We start from the raw sequence: 19,668 nt of genomic DNA on the forward strand, positions 1-19,668 counted from the left end.
TGCAAATGCCATTACATACTTGTATTTATGCATGGGTGCACATCCTCTGTACTTGTGTTATTTGCAACAGAAAGGAATGTATTCATTTATCTGACTGCTATTTTTAGATGGAGCAACATCCAGTGAACAAAGAGCTTTGATGTCCGAACTGAAGATTCTTATTCACATTGGCCATCACCTCAATGTGGTGAACCTACTGGGAGCCTGCACAAAAGCGGGAGGTGAGCCCATGCAATCTCTTCACCATTTGGCTGCTTTTCGGACAACAGTGTGCTTACTCCCCTTTTTGTGAACAAATAAAACAAATAAATCCTGGTGGCAGCTACTTTCATTATTATCCATCTTCCATATGATTTTGGTGGTATTAGGGTGATCTAGTTTATCTGATTATCTTTGCAAGGTAGTGGAAGAGTAAATGTTAGTCTTTGCACTTCCAGAACATTTTGAAAATGGCTCCTAAAATAAGTCAAAAATGAGTACACCTAGTTTGATCATCGTCATATGGAAAAAAAAAGGAAGGTAATTGTCTGGGCATGGAATTCAACAAAGTAGCTATGTGAGGTCATGTGACACCTTACTTCTCCACTATTTTCTTAAAAACCTATCCCAACTCCACATGCTTTGAATCCTCCTGGGAGAATAGTTAAATACATGGTGGACTTCCTCAGTGCTCCCAATACCTGTGACAATGGTTTTGGGTGGATTTTTTAAAACCAATTTTTGGTTCCATGGTTTTAATTGTGGTAACAGCATTAATTATAACTCTCCCCCTGTCTGAGCCCAAAGAATTCCATCTTCTGAATCATTAGATACTTTTGCCTTGACTAGGAGATGTATGAACTAGTTAAGAAGGTTGGAGCATAATGAAAATTATTCTATAACTCTTTTATATCTATATATTGATAACAAAGGAAAGTATTTTGAAATAAATTCGGCTCTATGGGTTTGTGGCTTCCTGACCAATGATAGCTCCTCGCTTCAAGTGTCCAATCAGTGAGTCAACCCTCTCCATTATAACCAAATAGCCACAGAGTACCTCAAAATCCATATCAGAGATTATGATCTTTCCTTTACATATAGAATCATAGAAAACAGTAGGGAGTCTTTCGGCTTATCTTGCCTCTACCGATTCTCTGAAAGAGCTACCAGTTAGTCCTACTACCCTGATCTTTCCTCATAGTCCTACAAATTTTTCTTTTAAGTATAGATCCAATTCCCTTTTTAAAGTTACTATTAAATCTGCTTCCACCTCCCTTTCAGGCAGTACATTACAGATGACAATAAATCGCCGAGTAAAAAAATAACTCCATCTCCTCCCTGGCTTTTTTTGCCAATTATTTTACATTTGTGTCCTTTGGTTACTGACTCTCCTAGAAACAATTTCTTCATTTCTGCTGTATCAAAACTCCTCCTAATTTAATGATTTTATATTATTAAATCTCCTCTTAACTTTCTTTGCCTAAGGAGAACAGCATTGGCTTACCTTCATACTTTTCCACAAGTCATTGAACTTCTCTTTTACGATTAAAACCATTGAGAACATAGCATTTATCTCCATGCCAGTGGTAGTATTAATTTCCACTGACCTGGAAAGACTCCTCTTTTCATCAAGATTACCCCTTTAAGTTTGAACAGAGATTTGTTTGTAAATTGTGCTTTACTTGTGCTCAGCTAAACAACGGAAGCCCAACACTGTGTACTCTTCAGCTGCCTTAACATTGCTGTATGTTACGTATATAGGTTATGTAGCTGGGCCACTATAGAAGTTAGAAATTTGTATTATCAGAGGTACAATGGGCATGGTTAGCTCTCCAATGTTACCACTGATACCAAAGAAAGATTAATGCCAGTGGAAAACAGACATGATGGAAGAAATATTAAGTCTTAGTTAAACTTGAAAAGTAGGGATAACAACATTCCTAGAATCAGTCGTGGAATTTATGCCCATAAGTCTCTGAGGTTCTATAACCTCACTGTAAGAAACTAATAGAAACCTGATGGTAAATTTAAAACTTCACATGAAACCCCAACTTTGTGACCATAGGCACAATACAGAACAGAGCTAAGCAAATACCTAGAGATCAACTAGTGGCACCGACATGGATGGAGTACTGTACATGTTGGTAGATATTGCAGTCAGTACCAACTAGCAACGGCTTGGTGTTCACAGTTGGTTGTTGGGTTTCTGTGCCTGTCTGGTAGGTTTCAAACCAGTAACAATAGAATTATGAACCAGTGACCACTACAGTTAACTGTAGTTAACTATAGTGCTCCATGAGTTGTTTGTGTTATTTTTAATGGTTATTAACTGCAATGATAAATATTGATAGACGAGTCTGCAGTACTACAAAAGAATAATTCTATGTTTAACATAGGATTATGCTGGGTTTTGATGAGATTATTGCATGCATTTCATTGATTATTTGTGCAATACAATAAACAGAAGTTAATATAAAATTATATGGCAGAGAAGAATAGTTATTTTTGTCCATTGTAACTGCATTTATGGCAGCTATTAATACTGTTAACCCTGCTCTTCTAACTCCAGGTCCATTGATGGTGATTGTTGAATTTTGCAAATATGGGAACCTGTCAAACTACTTAAGAAGTAAGCGAAACAACTACGTTCCCTACAAGGTAAATCTGTGTTGCTCTGCATTACATGTTACTGTGCTGTGGTATAAGATTTCTTAAGAGACCCATATTCATTTGCTCACAGTCGTCCTCCAGCTCTAGAATAACTGAAAGAACTTTCATTTTGCCTTTCACAAACTCAAAATGACACAAAGTGTTTAACAGCAAGTGAATTACTTTTGCAATATAGTCACTGGTGTAATGTAAAGAAACACAACAGCCAATCTGCACACGATAGCAATGGAGATAATAGCAATAACAGATAAAATCTGTTTTTTTTAGTTATGTAGTCATGGGACCTATTATGTATACCTGAGAGGGCAGACAGGACCTTGGTTGAACATCTTACCTAAAAGATGGCATTTCTTATATTGCAGTATACTTTCAATATGGTACTGAAGTGAAGTTACAGCCTGGATTATGTCTCTGGAGTAGGGCTTGAAGCCATAACCTTCACACTCAGGCAAGATTGGTATCAACTGAGCCAATGTTGACACAATTATCTAAAATCTCACAGACTGACTTAATACTTGGCAACCAGATCCCACAGTGAAATGTAGGACTTTATTGGTACAGAATGCACCCATTATTGAGTAAATGGCATTCAGCCCTTACACTATATGGGGATTAAGATTAAGATACTGACTGAAGAGAAAATTCATTTGCCACATTGGTTACATTTTGCATCATGTAGAGAGTTAAGCTCATTTCTGAATAACAAAATTTTACTTTATTTTTTAGTTCACACCTAGTGCAAAAGGCAGCTGGTCTCTGTAGGTGGAGGATTTGCTGTAATGGGGACTATATGGTAAAATTTACATGTGCCCTAATATGTTAGCCAATAGTTCAGATGGACTAAATTAACTTGTCTGTTGAAAGTGAAGAGTTGAAATATTACTGTGAAACTACTCTAAAAATGTTCAAAAGAGAAATCAGAAGGGGAAAGAGGAACTAAAAACAAGAGCAATTCCATTTGCCTTCTTAATTACTTGCTGCACCTGCATGCTAACTTTTTGTGTTTCATGCACAAGAACACCCAGATCCCTCTGTGCTGCACCTTTTTGGAGTCTTTCTCCATTTAAATAATAGTCTGCTTTTGATTCTTCCTACCAAAGTGCATGACCTCACACTTTCCTACATTAAACTCCATCTGCCAGGTTTTTGCCCACTCACTCAACCTAGCTATATCCCCTTGCAGATTCCTTATGTCCTCATCACAACATGCCCTCCTACCTATTTTTGTATTGTCAGCAAATTTGGATATATTACACTCTGCCCCCTCCTCCAAGTCATTAATATAGATAATAAATAATTGAGGCCCTAGGACTGATCCTTGTGGAACTCCACTAATTACATCTTTCCAACCTGAAAAAGACCCATTAATCCCGACTCTCTGTCTTCTGTGAGTTAACCAATCCTCAGTCCATGCTAATACATTACTCCCAATCTCGTGAGCTCCTATCTTTTTCAATAATCTTTTATGTGGCACCTTATCAAATGCCTTCTGGAAATCCAAATACACTACATCTACCAGTTCCCCTTTATCGACTCTGCTTGTTATATCCTCAAAGAACTCTAGCAAATTTGTCAAACATGATTTCCCTTTCACAAAACCATGTTGACTCTGTTTGATTGCGTTAAGCTTTTCTAAATGTCCTGCTATTTCTTCCTTAGTAATGGACTCTCGCATTTTTCCAAAGACCGATGTTAGGCTGAATGGCCTATAGTTTCTTGCTTTTTGTCTCCCTCCCTTCTCGAACAGGGGCATCACATTAGCGGTTTTCCAATCCACTGGGACTCTCCCTGAATCCAGTGAGTTCTGGAATATTTCGACCAATGCCTCCACTATCTCTGCAGCCACTTCCTTTAACACCCTTGGATGTAGGCCATCAGGTTCTGGCAACTTGTCTGCCTTTAGTCCCATTAGTTTGTCAAATACTTTGTCCCTCATGATAGAGACTGTTATAAGATCTTTCCTCCCATTAGCTCCTATAATGTCCTCCACCATGAAGACCGATGCAAAATATTGGTTTAAATTATCTGCCATTTCCCTGTTCCCCGTTATCAATTCTCCAGTCGCATCCTCTAAGGGTCCAACGCTCACTTTAGCTACTCTCTTTTCATATACCCGTAGAAGCTCTCGCTGTTTGTTTTTATATTTCTTGACAATTTACTTTCATAATCAGTTTTCCCCTTCTTTATTTGCTTTTTAGTCATCTGCTGTTGGTTCCTAAAAAATTCCCAATCCTCTGGCCTACCACTAGTTTTCGCCACTTTGTATGCCTTAGTTTTTGATTGGATACTCTCCTTGACTGCCTTTGTTAACCACGGGTGGTTCACCCTTCTCATCGAGTCCTTCTTTTCGACCAGGATAAATTTTTGCTGAGTATTATGAAATATCTGCTTAAATGTCTGCCACTGCTCATCCACCGACCTTACCCTCGGTCTATTTTCCCAAACCGCTTCAGACAACTCTTTCTTCAAACCTCCATAATTTCCCTTGTTTAAGTGAGGACACTGGTCTGAGACCCGAGTTGCTCACCCTCAAACTGAATTTGAAATTCTACCATGTTGTGATCACTACCCCCGAGAGGATCCTTAACTACGATATCATTTATTAATCCTACCTCATTACACATTACTAGATCTAAAATAGCCTCTTCCCGGGTAGGTTCTGCAACGTATTGCTCAAAATAACAATCCCTGATGCACTCTATAAATTTGTCTTTCCTGTTACCTTGCCAATCTGATTTGTCCAATCAATATGTAGATTAAAATCACCCATGACAATTGTAGCGCCCTTCTTACACTCCTCTGTTATTTCTCGATTTATACTTTGTCCTACAGTGAGGCAACTCTTCGGGGGCCTATAGACGACTCCCACCCATGACTTCTTCCCCTTGCTATTGCTTATTTCCACCCACACTGATTCCACATCACAATCTATTGCACCTATATCACTACTCACCACCGCACTGATACTTTCCTTTATTAACAAAGCTACCCCACCTCCTTTTGCTTTTTGCCTATTTTTCCAGAACGTCGAATACCCTTGAATATTGAGTTCCCAGTCTCGGTCACCCTGCAACCACTTCTGTTTAATAGCTATCAAGTCATACTCATTAATTTCTATTTGTGCCATCAAGTCATCTATCTTGTTACAAATGCTGCGTGCATTCAGATAAAGAGCCTTAAGCTTTGACTTTTTACCATTATTTTTACCATTATTCTGGTTCTAATTTCTGCTGCACTCTTCTGCTTATATTTTCTGCCCCTTCCTGTCACACTTTGATTACTGTTTGCCTCTTCACTACCCTGCACCTCTGCTCTCTCATTTCTTTTTGATTTTTTAAACTTCCCTTCAATTGAACCCTTGCCCCCACTAATTAGTTTAAAGTCCTATCTACAACCTTAGTTATACGATTCACCAGGACACTGGTCCCTGCATGGTTCAAATGAAGCCCGTCCCAACGGAACAGCTCTCTCTTTCCCCACTACTGGTGCCAGTGTCCCATGATTCGGAACACATTTCTCCCACACCAATCTTTGAGCCATGTGTTTATTTCTCTAATCTTATTTACCCTATGCCAATTTGCATGTGGTTTAGGTCGTAATCTGGAGATTATTAGCTTTGTGATTCTGCTTTTTAATTTAGCCCCGAGCTGCTCATAGTCCCTCAGCAGAACCTCTTTCCTTGTCCTACCAATGTCGTTGGTACCTACGTGGACCACGACAACTGGATCCTTCTCCTCCCACTCCAAGTTCCTCTCCAGCCCAGAAGATATGTCTTTAACCTTGGCACCAGGTAGGCAACACAGCCTCCGGGACTCCCTGTCTTTGCTGCAGAGAACAGTATCGCTTCTCCTAACTATGCCATCCCCCATTTCTACCACATTTCTCTTTTCTCCCCCCACTTGAATGGCGCTCTGAACCACGGTGCTGTGGTCAGTTTGCTCATCCTCCCTGCAGCCTGTGCCCTCGTCCACACCAGGAGCAAGAACCTCGTAACTATTGGATAAGGGCACTGGCTGAGGCTCCTCCAAAGCTAAATTCTGGATCCCTTTACCTGCCTCACTTGCAGTCACACCCTCCTATCCCTGACCATGGTCCAAATTTGATGTAATTAATCTAAGGGATGTGACTGTCTCCTGAAACACAGTGTCCAGGTAACTGTCCCCCTCTCTGATGTGTCGCAGTGTCCGCAGATTGGACTGAAGCTCATCAACTCTAAGCCGAAGGTCCTCGAGCAGCCAACTGCTGCAGATGTGGTCACCGTGGATTGCACTGCTGTCCACCAGCTCCCATTGGGTCATTGTGCCTGTGTAGGAAAGCCTTTGATAAAGTTCCATGTAAGGCTACTACACAAATCTGAGGCAGTGATATCCTCAGTAAACCTTAAAGATGGACAGAAAACTGTCTGAAGGACAAAGAAGCAGTGGCTACTAGTTAGGGAAGTGATTTTAGGTTGAAAGAAATATTCTCAGTTGAGCTTGGAAGAAAACATTGTTGGGTCCGATATACGTAAATGATTTGGAATTCAAAAACACAGTGTAAGGTAACCAAATTTTCAGATGATATCAGACTATGGAGTGGATGACTTACCATCTCTTGGACTAATTACAGAATAATCTAAGCAATAGATGGCCTTAATCAATCTATATTTGTTTTTGATCTTTGGTATTGTTTTTGAGCTGGACCTTGAACTTAAAATTCTCATCCTTGTGTTCAACTCCCTCCAAGGCCTTGCCCCTCCTATCTCTGTAACCACCTCTGTCCATATAACCCTCCAAGCTTTCTGCACTCCTCCAATTTTGACCTCTAGCATAAAGGCCTGCTCAGGTCAGGAACAAAAACCCGACCCGAACCCAACAGATCCACCACATCAGACCTGAGCCTGACCCAGCCCGAGTCCCTCTATTTTTTCCCACGCCCGACCCGACCACCGGAATGTTCACTTTACCGACCTTCTGATTCCGAATCTGCAGGAAGCTGCAGCATGAGCGTGATGACGTTATAGAGACGCTCACTTGCTCGCTGCGCAGACTCAGAATTTCCCTCCTTGACGTCCTGGACTCCCAGTTCAGGTAGGCTTTTCAACTTCTGACACTTACTAAACTCAACTTCCCAGCAGAGCAAAATGTAATACTTCCTGTGTGTGTCCGACCCGGACCTGGCCCAACCCAGACCCGGCCAACCTGGACCTGGCCCGACCAGGACCCGGCCCGAGCCCGAAAGCTGGACCCGCAAGAGCGACCCGACCCGAACCCGACACATGTCGTCGGGTCCCGTTGAGTTCAGGTTGGGTAGCAGGCCTTTACTCTAGTATATCCCCGATTTTCTTGGCGCCACCATTGCTGATTATGCTGCAGATGCCTAGGCCCTAAGTTCATGGAATTTGCTTGCTAAACCTCTCTGCCTTTCCACCACTCTCTCGTACCCTTTAAGATGCACCTTAAAACCTATTTCTTTGATCAATTTATACAATGTTAAAGGTGCTATATAAATGCAAGTTGTTATTCTTAAGCAAATACCAATATTGTATCATTCAATAATTAAAAAAGGACAAATTCATTAAAAACGGAAATAGATGTTCCTTTTGTTGATCTAACAAGTTGTGTTACAGTTAAAACAACCCAGTTGGCATTCCCCCATTGAAAACAATGGGAGCAGAGCACAGAAACACTTTGTTTCCATTGTTTGTTGCCCTTTTATGATCCCATTGTCTTCAGTGAAATGAAAAAACTGTCAACAGAATTCCTGTATATTTCAAAAGATAGGATTAAAACAGACAGACTACAGGCACATAACAATGGTGGCAAGTCTTTAGTACCCCATAAAAGTTGACAGCAATATTTGCAAGTGCTCAGTAATTATAATCAAATATGATCCTGTGTGAGATAGTCTGGGACTGAGAATAGATTACAGGCAGCAGAGCATGTCCATGATCTGTTCAAGGTTCCCCCACTCCAGCACAAGAACAGAAGGCTTCAAAAAGATCATAAAAGCAAAATACTGCGGATGCTGGAAATCTGAAATAAAAACAAGAAATGCTGGAAATACTCAGCAGGTCTGGCAGCATCTGTGGAGAGAGAAGCAGAATTAACGTTTTGGGTCAGTGACCCTTCTTTGGAACTGGCAAATATTTGACATTTCTAATATTTGCCAGTTCTGAAGAAGGATCACTGACCTGAAACGTTAACTCTGCTTCTCTCTCCACAGATGCTGCCAGACCTGCTGAGTATTTCCAGCATTTCTTATTTTTATTTGCTTCAAAAAGATCATCAGGTTCATCAATGCTCATCCTAGCTGCTCAATGCCCACCCCCTTCAACGGACAACTGACTTGCTAGGTTATCATATTTTTGTATGTATTATATAATCATTTTGCAGTTTAATTGTTTTTGTGGACATCACGTATAAAAAAATTTATATTTACTCACTTACTTCTTGTTCTCCCCTTGCTGCAGAGTAAAGCACTGAAGTCAAGACAGATGAAAGAAAACAATGCTGTTGAGTTGGACAGTGAGTTTAAGCGGCGCTTGGATAGCATCGCAAGTAGTGAGAGCTCCACCAGTTCTGGATTTGCAGAAGAAAAATCACTGAGTGACATGGAAGAGGAGGAAGGTAAAGTGATGATATACCTCATTCCAATTTCTACAAGTCTACCTTTGATGGGGCATCTTTGTTTTTTGAAATTGTGTTGAAGCTAAGAAACCCCACACATGAAAAAGTATTCATTTCATATTTAAAAGCTTCTTGTTACAGTACTGAATGAATCAATCCTCAAATGGGAGCTTATATTGATAAAATGTGATTGGAAGTTTTTCAATTGGTATCAAAAGATGCATATAGATATGCTTCCATGGCCCAGCTCCACCAGCTCACACTTCTTTTCTCCCGTACAGCTGCAGATGACCTTTACAAGGACTGGTTGACAATGGAGGACCTTATCTCTTACAGCTTCCAGGTAGCCAGGGGAATGGAGTTCCTGGCATCACGAAAGGTAAGAAAACATAACATGTCCTCACCTTTCACAAATCTCTCATACACATGATTCCCATACAACTTGCAGAATAATGAACCTTCACTAATTGTGCACTGCCTCTTTGTAAATACATTTTGTTTATGTCCATGGGCACTGCCTTCTTTTAAATGCATTGGGGTAGATGTTGACTTTGTGCAATGGGTGATAGCAAGCGGCCAGCCTGTTTTACACCTGCTTACAATGGAAATAAAAATTGACAGAGAAATAAGACAGGCTGCCAACTTGCCAACACCCATTGCACAAAATCAAGATCTGCTCAATTCTCTCTATAACCATGCCCTCTGCCTTCTTTTCAAAGCAATGGCAACTCATTTTCCTGCAAAAGGTTTCTCTCAGCCATTCTTGTGGACATTTTCTCGATCTGATCCAACAAGACTGCCACCTGCTGCCATTGTAACAACTGCTCAGATAGTGAAGTGATCACCACTGCCCCATGAGAAGGAGAGACAGAAAGAGAGAAAGAGAAAATGGGACATGACTAATAAGTTTCTATTCTCTATTGTCTATTTCAGTGCATCCATAGGGATCTGGCTGCACGCAATATACTCTTGTCAGAAAACAACGTGGTGAAGATTTGTGACTTTGGTTTGGCTCGAGATGTTTATAAGGACCCAGATTATGTTAGAAAAGGAGATGTAAGTATATGAAAATGAAATTCTACAAGTACAGCAGTGTCTTTAAACTACAGCATGCACCTATAGAAATTATGGTAAGTAATGACAATGGTGAAGTGGATCACCCACACATTATATAAACCTGTTTGATTTTAATTCCTTTGAAATCAATGGAGTGAAAATTAAACTGGGTCTATAATGGGTAAGTGATCCATTCCATTACTGTGTACTAAAAACTAAAATTCATCTTGTTGAGTCCACTTATGGCAGTTACAAGCACTGCTGAAACCAAGCATTTAAACCCATTTAAATTTTTAAATTTGTAACATTTTACGAAATCTTAGGTCCACAGCAAAACACATTGGGGTTGTTCCCTTGAATTTATCATATGCCCTCTCTATAGCCAGGCCTTTGTAACCAGGAGTGCAATTTCTTAAAATTGCCTCTTGAAAGTGAAACCTTTAATGAAGAACTTATGCTGTGTATGGGTCATTAAGACCGAATTGATAAGTACAATTCTATTAAATTTACTGATTACCTACATGTACCCTATATGTTTGTTCCTAAACCATATGACTACCTTTAGGATGGAAAAGAATGCATCCTTAAGTTAGCCTTTGCAATATTTAGGTAAAATTGGTATCATAAACTAATGATGTGTTCTTTTCTAGGCACGGCTACCTCTTAAATGGATGGCCCCAGAGACCATCTTTGATAAAGTTTATACAACACAGAGTGACGTGTGGTCTTTTGGGGTTCTACTGTGGGAAATGTTCTCATTGGGTGAGTGCTTCCAGTTATGTTTTCTTGTCATTGAATAGTCAGAAAAATGTTTCCATGAAGGTGTTAAAGAGAGAAGTAGTATTCCCAGCGAAACTGATGTGTCTTCTTCCTCCTACTAATCACTTCCTAGGTGCCTCTCCGTACCCTGGTGTTCAAATTGATGAAGAATTTTGTCAAAGACTCAAAGAAGGCACACGAATGCGATGTCCTGAATATGCATCAGCAGAAATGTACGTCTTAGTTTTTGTTCTGTAGATTCTCACAAATAGAGTTATGGCATTTTAATACATTTGGCCAAAGTTCATTCAGTCACACAATTCTGTAATCCAGTACATAAGAATATCCTGCAAGGATATTTATTCATGCAAGATAGTGTTGTTTTCACAGAATCTTATAGCAAAGAAGGAGGCCATTTGGCCCAACGTGCCTGTGCCGGCTAGCCAATTAGTTCCCCTTTCCTCCTCTTTTCCTATAGTCCTGCATTTTTTTTTCCTTTCCAAGTATTTATCCAATTTCCTGTTGAAAGTTGCTATTGAATCTGCTTCCACCACCCTTTCAGGCAGTCCATTCTAGAACACAACTCGCTGTGTAAAAAAAATTCTCTTCATCTGATCTCTGGTTTTATTGACTATATAATTCATTGATAAATTAAGCTATTCAGGCAATATTGTGAAACCTGGGATTAATTTAAGAATTGTTGCACAAAATGTTGTTGCTCCAGCGTGCTGTTTTGCAAAGTGACAGTAGATAATTAAACGCTTGCAATTTTCCACATATCAAGTTTGAAACACACCCATAGCATAAGAAGGCGTCACGAAGTAAAGCTTAACATTTCATCCAAAAAGAAAGCACTCACTGAGTACTGCACTAAAGTGTCAATCTAGATTATATGCTCTGGAGTGGGACTTCAATCTACTGGCTCCTGACGAAGGTGCAAGACCCAAGATTGACATCTAAAACAACTTACAATCTTCTTATTAGTTTTTAATTCTCTACTAAATGATTGGCTACATGCACACACAACCAATGTATACACATGCAACAACAACTTGTATTTATGTAGCACGTTTAACATAATAAAACATCTCAAGGTGCTTCATTATAAAACAAAATATGACATCAAGCCCCATCAGGAGATATTAGGGCAGATGACCAAAAGCTTGATCAAAGAGATAGGTTTTAAGATATGTCTTAAAGGCAGAAAATTTGGTAGAGAGGTGTAAAGGGTTAGGGAGGGAATTCCAGAGCTTAGGGCCTAGGCAGTTGAAGGCATAGCCACCAATGATGGAACTATTAAAATTGGAGATGCTCAAGAGGCTAGCATTGGAGGAATGCGGGTATCTCAGAGGACTGTGAGGCTGGAGGAGGTTACAGATATGGGGGGATGAGGCAGTGGAGGGATTTGAAGACAAAGATGAGAATTTTAAAACCAAGACACTGCTTAACCAAGATCCAATATAGGTTAGTGAGTACAGGGGTGATAGGTGAATGGGACTTGGTGTGAGTTAGGACAAGGGCAACAGAGTTTTGGATGACCTCAAGTTTAGTAAGGGTAGAATGTGGGAGATCTGCCAGGAATGCCTTGGAATAGTCAAGTCTAAAGGTAACAAAGGCAAGGATGAGGGTTTCAGCAGCAGGTGATATAAAGCCGGGGCAGAGTCATATGATTTTACAGAGGTGGAAATAGGCAGCCTTACTAATGGCTCGGATATGTAGTCGGAAGTCATCTCAGGGTCAAATATGACACTAAGGTTGTGAAAAATCTGGTTTAGTCTCAGACTGTTGCCAAGGAGAGGGATGGAGTCGGTGGCTAGGGAATGGAGTTGATGGCAGGGACCAAAGGCAATGGTTTCAGTCTTCCCAATATTTAGTTGGAGGAAATTCCTGCTGATCCAGTACTGGATGTCACATAAGCAGCCTGACAATTTCAAGATAGGGGAGGGGTCGCAAGTGGTGGTGGTGAGATAGTGCTGGGTGTCGTCAGGGTCCAAGTGGAAACTGGCATAATTTTGGATGATCTTGCTGTGGGGCAGCAGGTTGATGAAAAATTGGAGTGGGAAAGGATAAATCCTTCAGGGACACCAGAGTTAACGGTGCGAGAGAGGGAAGTAAAGCCATTGCAGGTGATTCCCTGGCTATGATTAGATCAATAAAAAAGCATCCAGGGGAATGTAGTCCCACCCAACTGGAGAGGATTTGGAGGACGATGGTGCGGTCAACTGTGTCAAAGTTTCCAGACAGATCGAGAAGGACAAGGAGGGATAGTTTATTTTTGTCACAGTCACTTATGATGCCATTTGTGACCATGATAAAAGCCGTATTTGTGGAAAGGATGGAAATCTGATTGGAGGGATTCAAACGTGGAGTTCCAGTAGAGATTGCCACAGATTTGGGAGGTGGCAGCACATTCAAAGATGTTGCAGGACCCACACATATGACATGAACAGGGCCCTTTGAATTAATGACTCCATATTGTATCCAAATAAATTTTGAACATCCTAATTGTTCTGTCCCTTCAGCTATCAGACAATGCTGGACTGTTGGAATGGTAACTACAAGGCGAGGCCTGTCTTTTCTGAACTAGTGGAACATTTAGGAAACTTACTGCAGGCAAATGCTCAACAGGTAAGCTTGTCTTTGTAAAAATGTATATGCATGACAAAATAGTTTCAGTTGATTTTCTTAGACTACAAGAACAACAGCTCAATACATAAACCATATAGTTGCACAGCATTTCATCCAGGGTCAATTGGGCTGGATTTTACCACGCCCTCGACGTCGGGCTTCGTAGCTGGGGGCGGGGAGGTGGGGGAGGGCAGGTGGTGGGGGCCTGGAAGATGGGCCTGCAAGAGGCCCGTCACGGACCTTGACACCAGGACACCTCCCGGTGGCGATGAGAGGACCTCAATTTAAATATTTAAATTAATAAAATGAATACACTTAATTAGACTTACCTGCAATCTTGAGGGCCCCCCGCGACCTTCAGAGTGGCGGCCGCCACTCCTGTGCCTTCAATTTCCTGTCCAGGGAAAATGGCGTCATGCTGTTGGGGAGGGAGGAGGAGGTAAGATTTTCAGTGTGGGAGTGGGGGGAACGGTGTAGGGATGGTGGGAAGGTTTGAACTTCAAACTTTAGGCAGTCTGGGGGGGGAATGTTAGATTCAAAAGGAAAGTGTTTTGGTGGGGGGGGAATGGGCAAATAGTTAATGTAATAATTATTGAGGGTGTTATAAATTTATTTGATATATTTTGGGGGTAGGGCCCTTTAAAAGAGGGTTTTCCCACTCACCTTGATGGACGCTTCCATTAACAACCAAGTATGCCTTCTTTCTGGGTTTGCAAAGTGATCAGAAGATCTGTCACTACAAGGGGAAAGGATGCACTCACCATTAGATACCTGTAACATTAACTGTATGTAAAAAAGAAACTTAATATTCTGGAAATTCAAGTAAGAAACACAACGGCAGTGATACTTAAATGAATGCTTCGGTAGCTTGGTTTGGAATTCTTACATATTGATAGATTTCTACATATGTTAGGAACTGAGTGGATTAAAACAACTTCTAATAAACTTACAAAAATTAATTTTCTGCTGAAAATGTATTGAGACTGTGATCATATGTCAAGCCATAGTAAATTATGCAAGGGTGTTGTTGAATTCGTAGAAGTGTTTGTTGGTTTGTACAATTATTTAAAGTTGCTGAAGTCTACAGGGAGTGATGTGGGAGTTGCTGGAGGACTTTGTCCTGACTTCAAGGATTCTGTATTAGACAGACATGAGTGTAGTTGTTTGCATCACCCTTGGACTACAGCATGACAGAGAGATTGAGCAGAGGAGACGTAGAGCAGAACAAGTTGCTGGAACAGGGAGGAGGAGGAGGAGAAGGGCTTTCAGTCAGAAGTGCCAAATGTATAATCCATCTTGGCCTCCACCGGAGGTCTCCACCATCACAGATGTCAGGCTTCAGCCTATTAGATTCACTCTATGTGATATCAAGAAATGGCTGATGGCACTGAATACAACAAAGGCTATGGGCCCTGACGACATCCCGGCAGTCATACTGAAGACTTGTGCTCCAGAACTAGCCACACCCCTAGCCAAGCTGTTCCAGTGCAGCTACAACACTGGCATCTACCTGACAATGTGGAAAATTGTCCACATATGTCCTGTCCACAAAAAGCAGGACAAATTCAATCTGGCCAATTACTGCTCCATCAGTCTACTCTCAATCATTAGCAAAATGATGGAAGATCAGAGAGTCATAGAGTCGTTTACAGCACAGAAGGAAGCCATTTGGCCCATCGATCCCATTGTCATCAACAGTGCTATCAAGCAGCACTTACTGCTCCCTGATGTTCAGTTTGTGTTCTGCCAGGGCCACTCAGCTCCAGACTTCATTACAGCCTTGGTCCAAACTTGGACAGAACAGCTGAGTTCCAGAGGTGAGAGGAGAGTGACTGCTCTTGACATCAAGGCAACATTTGACTGAGTGTGGCATCAATGAGCCCGAACAAAACTGGAGTCAATAAGCATTGGGGGAAGCCCTCCATTGGTTGCAGTCATAACTAGCACAAAGAAAGATGGCTGTGATTGATGAACACCAAACATCTAAGTCCCAGGACATCACTCCAGGAGTTCCTCAGGGTCGTGTTCTATGCCCATCCATCTTCAGCTGCTTCATCAATGAACTTCACTTCATCATAAGGTCAGAAGTGGGGATGATTACTGATTGCACAGTGCTCACTTCCATTTGCAACTCCTCCTCAAATGTAATATCCCCAAATTTGCTGATGACATAAAACTAGGTGGGAATGTGAGTTGTGAAGAGAATGCAAGGAAGCTTGAAGGGAACTTGGACAGGCTAAGTGAATGGGAAAGAACATGGTACTTGGAATATAATATGAATAAGTGTGACGCTATCCACTTTGGTAGAAAAAAAACAGAAAGACAGACTATTCCTTAAATGGTGAAAGGTTGGGCAGCGTTGATGTCCAAAGGGAGCTGGGTGTCCTTGTTTGTGAGTCATTAAAACCTAGTATGCAGGTGCAGCAAGCAATTAAGAAGGCAACTGGTATGTTGGCCTTCATGCAAGGGGTTTTGAGTACAGGAGTAAAGAAGTCTTGCTGCAATTGTATAGAGCCTTGGTGAAACTGCACCTCGAGTACTGTGCACAGTTTTGGTCTCCTCATCTAAGGAAGGATATACTTGCCCACAGAGGGAGTGCAATGGAGGTTCATCAGACTAGTCCTTGGGATGGCGGGATTGTCTTATGGGGAGAGATTGAGGAAACTGAGCCTGTCATCTCATTGAAATTTACAAAATTCTTACAGGGCGTGACAGGGTGGATGTAGATAGGATGTTTCCCCTGGCTGATGAGTCTAGAACCAAGGGACATAGTTTCAGAATAACGGGTAAGCCATTTAAAACTGAAATAAAGAGGAATTTCTTCACTTAGAGGATGGTGAATCGTTGGAATTCTCTACCCCAGAGGGCCATGGAAGCTCAATCATTGAGCCTGTTCAAGACAGAAATCCATAGATATCCAGATGCTAATGGCATCAAGGGATATGGGGATAGTGCAGGAAAGTGGCGTTGTGGTACATGATCAGCCACGATCCAATTGAATGGGGAGGCGCCGGCGTAGTGATAATTTCACTAAACTAGTAACCCAGAGACCCAGGGTATTGCTCTGGGGATATGGGTTCGAATCCCACCACAGCAGAAGGTGGCATTTGAATTCAATTAATAAATCTGGAATTAAAAAGCTAGTCTAATGATGGCCATGAAACCATTGTTGAAAAGCCCATCTGGTTCACTAATGTCCTTTAGGGAAGGAAATCTGCTGTCCTTAGCTGGTCTGGCCTACATGTGACTCCAGACCCACAAAGATATGGTTGACTCTTACATGCCCTCTGAAATGGCCTAGAAAGCCACTCAGTTGTATCTAACTGCTACGAAGTCAATAAAAAGGAATGAAACTGGACAGACCACCCGGCATTGACCTAGGCACCGGAAACGACAATGGCAAACCCAGCCCTGTCGACCCTGCAAAGTCCTCCTTACTAACATCGGGGCTTGTGCCATCATTATCCCGGGTATGTCCAGTCCCACCGGCAGGCCAGACCCAGCAGAGGTGGTGGCACTGTGGTATACAGTCAGGAGGGAGTTGCCCTGGGAGTCCTCAACATCGACTCCGGACCCCATGAATTCTCATGGCATCATGGGCAAGGAAGCCTCCTGCTGATTACCACCTACCGCCCTCCCTCAGCTGATGACTCAGTACTCCTCCATGTTGAACATCACTTGGAGGAAGCACTGAGGGTGGCAAGGGTGCAGAATGTACTCTGGGCGGGGGACTTCAATGTCCATCGCCCAGAATGGCTCAGTAGCACCACTAGTGACTGGGCTGGCCGAGTCCTAAAGTGCATAGCTTCTAGACCGGGTCTGCGGCAGGTGGTGAGGGAAAAACATACTTGACCTTGTCCTCACCAATCTGCCTGCTGCAGATGTATCTGTTCATGACAGTAGTGGTAGGAGTGACCACCGCACAGTCCTTGTGGAGACAAAGTCCCACCTTCACATTGAGGATACCATCCATCGTGTTGTGTGGGACTATCATCGTGCTAAATGGGATAGATTTCGAACAGATCTAGCAATGCAAAACTGGGCATCCATGAGGCGCTGTGGGCCATCAGTAGCAGCAGAATTGTACTCAACCACAATCTATAACCTCATGGCCCGATATATCCCCTACTCTACCATCACATCAAGCCAGGAGACCAACTCCAGTTCAATGAAGAGTGCAGGAGGGCATGCCAGGAGCAACTCCAGGCATACCTCAAAATGAGGTGTCAGCCTGGTGAAGCTACAACAGAGGACTACTTGCATGGCAAACTGCGTAAGCAGCATGCGATAGACAAAGCTAAGCGATCCCATAACCAACGAATCAGATCTAAGCTCTGCAGTCCTGCCACATCCAGCCGTGAATGGTGGTGGACAATTAAACAACTAACTGGAGGAGGTGGCTCCACAAATATCCCTATCCTCAATGATGGGGGAGCCCAGCACATCAGTGCGAAAGATAAGGCTGAAGCATTTGCAACAAACTTCAGCCAGAAGTGCCGAGTTGATGATCCATCTCGGCCCCCTCCTGAAGTCCCCAGCATCACAGATGCCAGACTTCAACCAATTTGATTCATTCCGTGATATGGGCGGCACAGTGGCGCAGTGGTTAGCACCACAGCCTCACAGCTCCAGCAACCCTGGTTCAATTCTGGGTACTGCCTGTGTGGAGTTTGCAAGTTCTCCCTGTGTCTGCGTGGGTTTCCTCCGGGTGCTCCGGTTTCCTCCCACATGCCAGAGACTTGCATGTTGATAGGTAAATTGGCCATTATAAATTGCCCCTAGTATAGCTAGGTGGTAGGGAAATATAGGGACAGGTGGGGATGTGGTAGGAATATGGAATTAGTATAGGATTAGTATAAATGGGTGGTTGATGGTCGGCACAGACCCGGTGGGCTGAAGGGCCTGTTTCAGTGCTGTATCTCTAAATAAAATAAATAAAATAAAATAAATCAAGAAACAGCTGAAGGCACTGGATACTGCAAAGGCTATGGGCCCTGATAATATTCCGGCAATGGTACTGAAGACCCGTGCCCCTAGCCAAGCTGTTCCAGTGCAGCTACAACACTGGCATCTACCCGGCAATGTGGAAAATTGCCCAGGTATGTCCTGTACACAAAAAGCAGGACAAGTTCAACCCGGCCAATTACCACCCCATCAGTCTACTCTCAATCATCAGTAAAGTGATGGAAGGTGTCCTCAACAGTGCCATCAAGCAGCACCTGCTTAGCAATAACCTGCTCAGTGACGTTCAGTTTGGGTTCCACCAAGGCCACTCAGCTCCTGACCTCATTACAGCCTTGATTCAAACATGGACAAAAGATCTGAACTCAAGAGGTGAGGTGATAGTGACTGCCATTGACATCAAGGCAGCATTTGACCGAGTACGGCATCAAGGAGCCCTAGAAAACTGGAGTCAATGGGAATCAGGGGGAAAACTCTTTGCTGGTTGGAGTCATACCTAGTGCAAAGGATGATGGTTGTGGTTGTTGGAGGTCAATCATCTGAGCTGCTTCATCAATGACCTTCCTTCAACATAAGGTCAGAAGTGGGGATGTTCGTGATTATTGCACAACGTTCAGCACCATTCGCGACTCCTCAGATACTGAAGCAGTCCGTGTAGAAATGTAACAAGACCTGGACAATATCCAGGCTTGGGCTGATAAGTGGCAAGTAACATTCACGCCACACAAGTGCCAGGCAATGACCATCTCCAACAAGAGAGAATCTAACCATCTCCCCTTGATATTCAATAGCATTACCATCGCTGAATCCCTCACTATCAGCATCCTCGGTGCTACCATTGACCAGAAACTGAACTGGAGTAGCCATATAAATACCGTGGCTACAAGAGCAGGTCAGAGGCTCGGAATCCTATGGTGAGTAACTCATCTCCTGACTCCCCAAAGCCTGTCCACCATCTACAAGGCACAAGTCAGGAGTGTGATGTAATTCTCTCCACTTGCCTGGA

At 42.4% G+C, this 19,668-nt stretch overlaps 1 protein-coding gene across 4 annotated transcripts in view; it reads left to right on the forward strand.

Moving 5' to 3' along the window:
* kdr (kinase insert domain receptor (a type III receptor tyrosine kinase)) overlaps window positions 1-19,668 on the forward strand; it is a 96,966-nt gene that overhangs the window by 61,268 nt on the left and 16,030 nt on the right. For all 4 annotated transcript variants that reach the window (XM_068035180.1, XM_068035211.1, XM_068035189.1 and 1 more), the window contains 8 exons: window positions 108-221; window positions 2,549-2,637; window positions 9,101-9,257; window positions 9,539-9,636; window positions 10,191-10,313; window positions 10,964-11,075; window positions 11,206-11,305; window positions 13,595-13,700. In XM_068035180.1, coding sequence (XP_067891281.1) covers window positions 108-221; window positions 2,549-2,637; window positions 9,101-9,257; window positions 9,539-9,636; window positions 10,191-10,313; window positions 10,964-11,075; window positions 11,206-11,305; window positions 13,595-13,700 — 899 coding nt within the window. The remainder of the gene's footprint in view (window positions 1-107; window positions 222-2,548; window positions 2,638-9,100; window positions 9,258-9,538; window positions 9,637-10,190; window positions 10,314-10,963; window positions 11,076-11,205; window positions 11,306-13,594; window positions 13,701-19,668) is intronic.

This window comes from Heterodontus francisci, chromosome 1 (genome assembly GCF_036365525.1).
Source record: "Heterodontus francisci isolate sHetFra1 chromosome 1, sHetFra1.hap1, whole genome shotgun sequence".
Classification (NCBI taxonomy): domain Eukaryota; kingdom Metazoa; phylum Chordata; class Chondrichthyes; order Heterodontiformes; family Heterodontidae; genus Heterodontus; species Heterodontus francisci.